This window comes from Anopheles cruzii, chromosome X, assembly GCF_943734635.1.
Source record: "Anopheles cruzii chromosome X, idAnoCruzAS_RS32_06, whole genome shotgun sequence".
NCBI lineage: Eukaryota > Metazoa > Arthropoda > Insecta > Diptera > Culicidae > Anopheles > Anopheles cruzii.
The window spans coordinates 6936004-6945051 of NC_069143.1; the positions used below are offsets into that span (position 1 = coordinate 6936004).

Below are 9048 nucleotides of genomic sequence, written 5' to 3' on the forward strand. Positions count from 1 at the left end.
GCATATTACCTGAACATTTGTACAGGAAAATACTTGTTGTGAAAGATATTCGCCCCTTTCGTCGAAAGTGACCGGCTCCAACGCGCCATCAGTCGACAGGCACTTTCGACATCTAGCCATGGTTCTAGAAAGAAATGCGCTATTATACATATTAATTGTTGTTTACCGTCAACTTACTCGTCTGAAAATGAATCTATCGAAGGCTGCGAAGTGCTCATTTCTACTGAAATAGTTTATTAAAGAGCAAAGTAAAATTGACCGTGTCGCGCGCTAAAACAGGCTTTTGTTATTGTGTCAATCGGCTATTTTTGACAGCTTCTATGCTGTCAACCCCGGAGAAAAAGCACGGCATTTAACTGATGCTGTGAGTAGCAGAAGCTGTCAATTCAATCATTCAAAATAGTTTCCAAACGATACTGGGGTTTCTTAGAACCATTTATATCAGTGGTTTAAGAAAATCACAGAACATATCGTTAAACTTTATTCAATAATCCTTTCCTAAAATCTTGGAATTTCTTCCTGGAAATTTCCTGGAATTTTGCTGAAATTTACCCAGATTTTGTATGGGAGTCCCCCTTTTGTAAAGTGGGAAGGGGTTTCAAACAATCACCAGAAGATTTCCTCTTCTCAAAAACTCCCACCTGCAGAATTTGGTTCGAAAACAACCCGAATTATGCTGAATTTTATGTTAGATTTGTATGGGAGATTTTGACCGCCTGTTTGTTTGGAAGCTAAAACATTTAGTCGTAAATAATTTCTTAACGGTGTTACGTGTTGTTCCCCGGTGATAGAGCAGTCGGTAACGCTCGTCACTGTCACGTAGCTGGCCTGGGTTCGAATCCTGGGACCGGTTGTCACGCAGCCGGCCATGGTTTCGATTCCCAATACCGGCATGACAACCAACCTGGGACATGGGACCAACCACACCTCCCGTAAAAACGGACCGTTACAGAGAGCATCAAAGATTAACATTGTCTCTGGTGCAGGATAAGACCGCTCAGCGGTTGTTCCCGAAGAAAAAAAAGGTATTACGTGTTCAGCTCTACGTGTGTGCAGCTCTACGTAGAAGGTTTATTTTTACTATTTTCACTAAGACTATTTAAAACATTTTTTTTGCGCAAACCGTTTCACAATTAGTAATAAATATGCAAGAAGTTTAAACATTAAAAAAACGTAAATGTACAAAGATGTTAGAGTTGTACACCTATTGCTGTGAGGTACCAAACATTGCAGCTATGCCGTAATACATATTGCGTACAGCATGCGTGTTTCTTTAAATATTCATAAGTTAAAATAAAAATGATTTATAAACGAGAAACGTAACGCAGGTCAGCGGTGCTAGGATCAGGGTATCAGCAAACGGAAGGAACTTGGCAACAGGGAAGGAAGGGCAGGAACGAAATTTAGACAATGGCTTAAAATCATTGAGCTGGGGTTAGCGGTGGAAAAAGCTTCTGGTACTTCAGCCTATCGTCGACGTCTCGCAGTCGGGCCTGTTCCTGCAACTTGGACAGCTCATTGGTGATTGCGTTCCGCAAGCTGGCGTCAAGCTGGGCGCATCGCTCAAAGTCGGCTCGGGCTCGGTCCAGATTCCAAGCCCCGGCGTGTGCCCTGCCGCGCCGGAATAGCGCCTTCACGCACTTTATGTCGTACTTCAGCACCTCGGTGCAGTGCTCTATGACTGCGTAGTAGTCCTTCTCCAGTAGCTTGCACTGTGAGTAATTCAACAACAACGGAACCTTCAGCTGTGCCAGCTCGCACCACTCGGGTTCGTTAGGCTTTTCCCTGGGGATAGACGACCCGTAGTTGGGTTTAATTAGAAATCATGCGTGATGCGTAGCGGATGAAGGTGTCCTACTTCAACATCAACTGCTCGATGATGCCGGTTGCGCGGGAGTATGCGTCGAGGGCGGCCGTGTAACGCTGCTCGCTGTAGGCTTGGTTGCCTTGCTCGCGTAGCTTCCCCACAAGCTGCAGCTTTTCTGCGTCACTCAGCTGCCATGATTCCTGCTCGTATTCGCCTGCGCTCTCAACCGACAGTATCTCGATGGTGAACTCGAGATCCTGCGGGTTAGTAAACAGCTCATCCAAGTCTTTGTAGCCGAGGCCCTCGTTCTGCACCGTCATACCGCAGCAGTGTTTCCGTTCTTCGCGTGCCTTCTCCGAATCGCGTATGGTCTTCGCAACGAACGGATACTGCTGCACCAGGGAGCGGTCGCAGCGAAACTTGGCCACCTCGTTTAGCGCCATCTGCTGCACTATCGACTCCCACACCTCAAGCTTAAACTTCTTGCCCAGCACCAGCTCCATCGGCTTCTGCCGGGCACGGCTGTCGTCGATCAGAGTACCCTCCGGGTCGCATTTCCTCGTCTGATAGTGGAACCTCACCTACGGGGAGCAACAGTAAAGCAACCGATTAAAAAACACGGATACAGATCATGACTCCCGTAACCCACTAGTACCTTGGTACCGTCACGACAAGGTACCACCCGCGTCCCGGCGTGCAAGATGGTTTTGACGATTTTCGCATCTTCTTTGTCACCGTTGTCCATCGGAACGTCCGCAGGTGGGTTTTCCATGGCGAGTGTTGTTGTTTGTTATCGATCGATCGATTGTTTTCACGGCGCTAACCACAACTGACACCCCACTGCACCACGACGTGCTGGGTGGTTAAGGGTGTGAAGCGATATCGCGAGTCGTACTATTACCACCCTTGAGGTAGCAGTATCGAGTATCGGGGCGCCCTCCCATTTAATTACATACCCATCAAACGTCAGGTGTTGCGAGCTCCCAAACTGCGCAATGCCTTCGCACGGTTTCCGCCCTACTGTCAGTCCGACGCTGTGCATAGTGAAGCACACGGTGCATACCGTAGGTGACTCAAAAACATCACTTTGCTGCTAACCTGCTTGCTGTATGGATTTCAATTATTCCAGCTAGCATGATTATTCACCTTCATCTCGTTCACAGTTGTGTACTGTCAATATGACATGGAGGTGTCAACTTTTACCAGCATTTGAATGCCACTAAAAAACATCCTGCAGCTCCCGGTATGCCTAGTCAAGTTTCACGTTATGTTTACCAAAATCAGCTGCTTCCAGAGCCAGAGCTTTTTGAGGCTTGAGCCACTCAACGAAACCTCACTCGTTGTGTTGCATCTTCGCCGCCTGTCAGGGGGCTTTCTTCTACAGAGTTGATGTTGACAGCTATCGCCGGGGCAGTTGTTCACATCCTTAATGTACTGTACCAATCGTTCAGCTCTCCGAAGAGCTATTACTGTACCGTTTCCAGACGTTATATAGGCGAAGTGCTGGTACAATCAACTGACTTTAATGTTTACGGGATGCTTTGGATTCGGTTCGGTTCGGTTCGGTTCTCGATTTGGTGCGATTTGTCAGGGGCTGTTTTTGCCGTTGATTGGAAAAGAAAACAATTAATGAGCAACTAGCTCGTAGCCGGCACGTGGCGTGTAGCTTTACAACCGTTCTGTTGCCTTTGCACGTTTTATTGCTGGCGATTGCGAATCTATGGTAAATTAACAACACTCTTACAAATGGCCGGTGTTTTTCACGCGCACACGGTTCCCATTGCCTACTATGTTCTATTTAATTTTTTGTAATGAATAATTGCTTCATGTTTTAGCATTTTTTCTGTCGTTTTTTAGTTACTTTTCTACACTCACTACCCAACGCCGCCTTGCAACCGCAGGACTACAAGTGGTGCAGCTGGAGAACGCGAAACGTCGGCGATCCGGGCCCTATTAACCACGCCGTTCTGGTAGGGTAACGTCCCGGTGTGCCAGTCACGGGAACAGCTCACAGTTGATCCCACGGCACGTTGCTCGCTGGCAGCGCCAGAACTGAGAAGCTACCCGTCGGCGGTCATCGGTGCTGCCACTGTCATTCGTCCTGCGTGGTGCTACAGTTGCTGCGGGGCACAACGTCCACCGACCGTCGCCACACCTTACTAGTTCGGTATCTACACGTCGTCTACCGGTTGGCGCCGCGACTTAGGCCCCGGTTCCCGTTTCTCCGAAGCGCATTGTCGGTTCATTTTGATATGTTCACCACATTCTGAAAGATATCGGAGCAGTCTTGGTCTAGAAGAAGGTTCTCCACCTGCTCATCCGAGAGACCATCCTTCGCAGGGTCTGAGCGCTGGAAGAGAAAAAAATCGCTCCCTACAGTTTCGTCGCCCGGTACCTCGGACTCGCTGTTGCGCCGCTCCAGCGTTTTGCCAATCCGCTGGATGCCCTGGGTGAACGCATCCTTCACTCGGTCACCGGTGTCGATGATGATATCGAGACTTTGGCGACGGCCTCCGACCGACACGGCGCTGCTGCTGGCTGCCCCGCCCGTGACCGCCGCTGCCACGGCTGCCGATGATGTGCTGATCGATCCGCCCGTCTTCGTGATCCACCCGGTGAGGCCTTCCCGCTTGCGCGGCACCGTCGTCCCATCGTCCGGTACGTACGTCTCCATCTTAATGATACGTGCTTTCGCCTTGGGACTGTCGTCCGACGACGAGTCGGTCGTTTCGTCCTGCGGCGTGGGCGCTTCCTCGAGCACGAGTGAGTTGTGCTGCGAGTAGCCCGAGCTGCTGCTGTTCGAGTTCGACAGCCGTATCTCGGTCCACTGCTCGATGTCCTCCGACGACATGTTGGTGATGTCGTCGATCGTGGGGTTCGGCGAGAACTGGTAGTTGTCGGAGTCGCTTTCCGCGTTCGGGCTTGTTTTGCGAGCAAAGTCCTTCAGCAGGTGCGGGCAGTCGAGCTTATCGAGATACTTCTGCTTGATCGGGCTCGCCTTGATCGTGAGCTTGGCGGGCAGCTCCATGTACTCGTCGCTGCACTCGATCTTCGCGGCCGACGGTGACTTGTTGAACGGCAGGTGCATCGCCAGCATCTTGCTCCGGTGGTTGGTGGCCGACGACGTTGACGAGCACGAACCATCCTCGTCCATGCTGTTGGCGCGCGCCTTTCGCTGCTGGTGAATCTCCTCAGAGATACGCTCCAGGTTGGTCAAGGCCTCGTTATACCGCAGCTTGGACACCGCCACCTTTGCCTCCAGCTCCACCACCTTCTGCTTCTGCTCCAGTAGCAGCGCGTTGTAGTTCGCGCGCAGCTCGTAGTACGGTCTAACCGCGGCGGCGGTGACCGATCGGCGCGGGATCGATGGCACGGCGACGATGATCGACGGACGCGGGGTGTAGCGGGGCGAAAAGAACGGATGCAGAATGTTTCCATTATGAGCAACACCTCAGCCGACCGATCGACCGACAGGTAAATCGTTTGAACCAATCACGTTCGACACTACCGCAGCGTCGGAACCTGTCGACCAAACGGCAATACTCACAAAAAGAGCAACTCGTGCTGATACGCGAGCATGTTTATCATTAACAGATTGCGCCGAATATTGAAACTAGCCGAACAGGAACAGGAACGAAACAGAAGAAAACGGAAGCGAGAGAAACAAAACGGAAACAAAAGAAAGTTGTGGAAATGTGCAAAGAAACCCACAAGCAACCCAGAAACACAACAACGGCGGATCGACGGGTATGGGTCAGGCGGGGAATTACCTCGAGGCGCGGATGGCACCCTTGAGCTGCGAATGCAGCTTGCACACCCGGTTGTTGGCCACCTCCAGCTTCAGTTCGCTGATCTTGAGTATGTTGCGCATCTCGGTGCAATCGTTTTGGCTCTCGTTCACGCGGGTCGTCGCGTGCGTCAGCATCTCCTGGCAGGCCGTGTCGAGCGTCGACTTCTCGCCCAGGCCCTGCTCGGCCAGGTACACCATCTCCTTGGCCGCGGCGTGCACCGATTTCGCCTTGTCGAAGTTGAGTGCGCACTGTTGCGTCTCCTTCGCCAGCTAAAAGTACAACAACGGTCGGCAACGGTAACCTGCTGCTGCGTCATGGTTCTGGCGAAGCGGAACCGCAGACGCAGACTTACCTGCGATGCATAGAGGCGCGCCTCGTAGTATGGTTTTGCCGCATCGATCGAATTGCCCACCTTCCTGGCGACGGCCTTTATCTTCTCGGCACTTTCGCGCAGCAACTCACGGAACTCCTTTTTCGCCTCCTACCACAGCAAAGGAAGCATTCGTTACGGTTCGTTCGTAAGGGAAAAGGTCGGTTGCGGGCTTGGCGTTTCGGGAGTGTAGTGAAACAGTACTCACGTCCAGGTCCACCTCATGCTTGTTGATGCTGTCCGTCGCTTCGTTCAGCTTTTCCAGTTCAATCTTGGCCAGTTGATTGGTTGTAGTGGTCGCCGGGATTGGTTTGCATTTCCATGCCAGAAGTGGGTCCATAGGAAAAATGGGCAAAAACACGAAGAATGAGCATTGAGAGTGAGAGATCCTCAGCCTGCCAGCCGGGTTTCAGCGACTGCTGCGGTGTTGCAACGCTCAAACTTGGTTCCCCCGCCTTCTCGCCCCGCTTCGCCCACCAATACGGTTCAGTTACCTGCACCCGGGGATCCACGGGCATATTACTGTCGGTGTCCGCCGAGCTCATGGTGGACTGCGGTCAGGGCAGGGTGTGGCTTGGAGCCACAGCGGAGCGGTTGAAAACTATGCAGGGACTTTCCGCTTTTCGAGGTCACTCAAACTTCTCAAACAAACCGTGGGCACTGGTCTAAACTTTTACACCTTGTCTTGGGAATCGTTACTCGCTTACGCCATAACCGCCAGTGGGAGGAGTGCACCCCGGAGCCCTTTTATGTGTGTTGGTGTGTGTGTGTGTGTGATTATTTTTGTTTGTGCAGAAGCCGTTCCCAGCGCGAAGCTGGTGCATGCAGGAGTGACGGCACGTCCTATGCTACGCGACTGACCGAACCCCAGGGACACCACTGTCTGACTCCATGCCGTCGCTCACTGAACCATACACAGAGGCCATCGTACCGATTGCATTTGCGGGAACGGTTGAACGGTATAGCTGTGCTCGGTACGGTCGACGGGAGTCCCTGGTCCCTGAGCGAGTGAGCAGGCCACTAACTGTCTAGCTGCCACATGGATCGGAGCACCGAACCTGAACCGCGAGTTCCGGTTACTTCCTGAACCGAATCTCCTTCCTAGACGCGCGCACACAAATATATACATACATAAATATATATATATATATACATGAATACACGCACGCAAACTAGAACCGGGGGAAGGGCTTGATGGCAGATGTACTACGGACACAGTACACGGTAGTAACGGTAACAAAAAGCAACAAAAAAACCTAAACAAAAACGAACCAAGTGCAACGTCAGTCCGGTTCCGGGTAGTAGCCACACGCCGTCACCACGCCGCTATCGCAAAGGCAAAGGCGGTCAGACTGGCTGGCTTCTACTGTGGCCAGGCCTACACCGCCCCCTTCTGTCACACACCGGAGCACGGGTCTGGTTCGAGCGAACCTGGGGTTGCACGGTCACCGCGGGTCGAAGTTCTGTGACGTGCGTCGTGAGTGCATGCGTCGCGTCCGTGTGAGAACGAAGAGACCGAGGCCGACGCTGACAATTGGGGGCCCGAGGCATGCGCATGTGAGCGCTTCGAAACGCCAGGCCCCAAACCGAACATTACATTACCTATCCAGAGATGCACCATGCTTTTGCGGGGTGGGTGGGAAGGGGTGCAAACGGTACGAAATCGCGCTCTCGCCACTCGCCACAACCAGCCGTTCGGGCGGGCGGGCACGAAACAAACAACCCGCCGAATCACGCGTTACGTCACGTTTATTTACTTACACCGGCGGCGCGGCGGCGCTTCGGGTCGCGAGAGCCAAGACCGACCGCACAGCCTCGCCTCCCGGCTAATGGTCTGCGATTTGAATTCAAATTCCGTGTTGCCGGGCACTGATCGGACGGTTCTTGGACGCATTTTCCCAACGCAATTTTCGAATCGATCGAATCGCTTTCGAATCCTTTTGCATCTTTATCACCGGTAGCTTCACCGGTAGCGCCCGCACCTTTTGCGACAAGCGGATGCGTCTCGAGCCACCGGGACGACGGATGACGGGTGGACGGATCGCGGTGCGTCGCGCCGAGAAGCCGCTAAGCTGAAGTACTCGACGAGCGCCCGCTGTAAACGCAACAGCACGCCGTCACTCGCGGGTGCGTCAGCATGCTATCTCGCTCTAACGTCACACGCTCTCTCTCTCTCTCTCTCCCGTTCGACTTCGGTCGGCTTCGCTTCGTGGGTCAATCTGGGGGCCACACGATGCGTAAAATATAAAGCGTAAAAAAATTTATAACGTGAAATCGATCAGCTTGTGTCAAAACCGTTGTGCCTCAGCGGGCCCCGTAAAACGTAAAGCGTAAAACCGTGCGTTTGTTTACAAACAGAGAAAAACAGAAGTTCGTTTACAAACAAAGATTCTTATTTGTGATGTTTTTTTTGAATTTTAACAATAAACTATTGAGAAATCAACGTACCACCTTCGATTTCTATTTTCTCGGACCAAAGCCATGAATGTGAACACGTTTGACATTTCGGTGAGCACGTTGTTTATACTTTAAGCCTGTCACACGCAGCATAAACGATTTGACAGAATAAATTTATTTTACACTCTTATTTACGCTCCGTGTGGCCGGTGGCCGCCCCCTCCAGAGTGACCGGGAACGCTTCGGCAACTTTCGGTCCCAGAGAGGAACGCAGAAAAATATAGAGAGAGAGAGAGAGAGGCGCAGAAAAATATACAGAGCGAGAGAGAGAGTCAGGTTCGAAAGTCAGTTCGTCGGTCAGAACTCAGAGAATCAAATCTGACTTCTGACGGCGATTTGATATTTCACGGTAAATAAAGGGTAAAGTTTTACGTTTTTCGATTCGAAGTATTCGGACGTGTTCCGTGCTCCTATTCCGTTCCCATTGGTTGGAGGGTGGTCGCTTTTCGCAGCGATTTCGACGCGGGTTCGCCATCGAACGTCGACCGATAACGCGTGCGCCATCGGAACGAACGTTTGCCGTTACGGCGCGCCGCGTAGGTGCCAAGAGAGCAAGAGAACCGAGACCCGTCCTGTCGGCGGCGGCGGCGGAACTCCCGCTGGTCCACCCGGAAGGAGGAGGA

General features: G+C 52.1%; 2 protein-coding genes across 3 annotated transcripts; both read right to left on the reverse strand.

Annotated features, from left to right (window-relative positions):
* Positions 1–1041: 1041 nt before the first annotated feature.
* LOC128267635 (AH receptor-interacting protein-like) lies at positions 1042–2947 on the reverse strand. 2 transcript variants are annotated; one of them, XM_053004531.1, is made up of 4 exons: positions 2764–2947; positions 2463–2662; positions 1859–2388; positions 1042–1785 (listed from the first exon to the last, which is right to left on the reverse strand). In XM_053004531.1, exons 2-4 carry the CDS (start codon positions 2577–2579, stop codon positions 1422–1424), a joined length of 1011 nt encoding a protein of 336 aa, XP_052860491.1. In that variant the 5' UTR covers positions 2580–2662; positions 2764–2947; the 3' UTR covers positions 1042–1421. The 2 variants fall into 2 exon arrangements, with proteins under 2 accessions (XP_052860491.1, XP_052860484.1); XM_053004524.1 differs by having other exon boundaries at positions 2463–2947.
* Positions 2948–3470: 523 nt separating this feature from the next.
* Positions 3471–7265, reverse strand: LOC128277552 (uncharacterized). Its single transcript, XM_053016065.1, has 7 exons — positions 7241–7265; positions 6463–7069; positions 6177–6239; positions 5951–6079; positions 5578–5867; positions 5355–5420; positions 3471–5136 (listed from the first exon to the last, which is right to left on the reverse strand). The coding sequence occupies exons 2-7, from the start codon at positions 6511–6513 to the stop codon at positions 4050–4052; spliced, it is 1686 nt and encodes a 561-aa protein (XP_052872025.1). The 5' UTR covers positions 6514–7069; positions 7241–7265; the 3' UTR covers positions 3471–4049.
* Positions 7266–9048: the final 1783 nt, after the last annotated feature.

Coding starts and splice junctions, on each gene's coding strand:
- LOC128267635 (XM_053004531.1), bottom strand. CDS start 2,579: ATGGAAAACCCACCTGCGGACGTTCCGATGGACAACGGTGACAAAGAA. Junction 2,389..2,462: donor CTTGTCGTGACGGTACCAAG/GTACTAGTGGGT, acceptor TGCTCCCCGTAG/GTGAGGTTCCACTATCAGAC. Junction 1,786..1,858: donor ATCGAGCAGTTGATGTTGAA/GTAGGACACCTT, acceptor GTCTATCCCCAG/GGAAAAGCCTAACGAACCCG.
- LOC128277552 (XM_053016065.1), bottom strand. CDS start 6,513: ATGAGCTCGGCGGACACCGACAGTAATATGCCCGTGGATCCCCGGGTG. Junction 6,080..6,176: donor AGCATGAGGTGGACCTGGAC/GTGAGTACTGTT, acceptor TTGCTGTGGTAG/GAGGCGAAAAAGGAGTTCCG. Junction 5,137..5,354: donor CAGCACGAGTTGCTCTTTTT/GTGAGTATTGCC, acceptor CGCCGCGGTTAG/ACCGTACTACGAGCTGCGCG.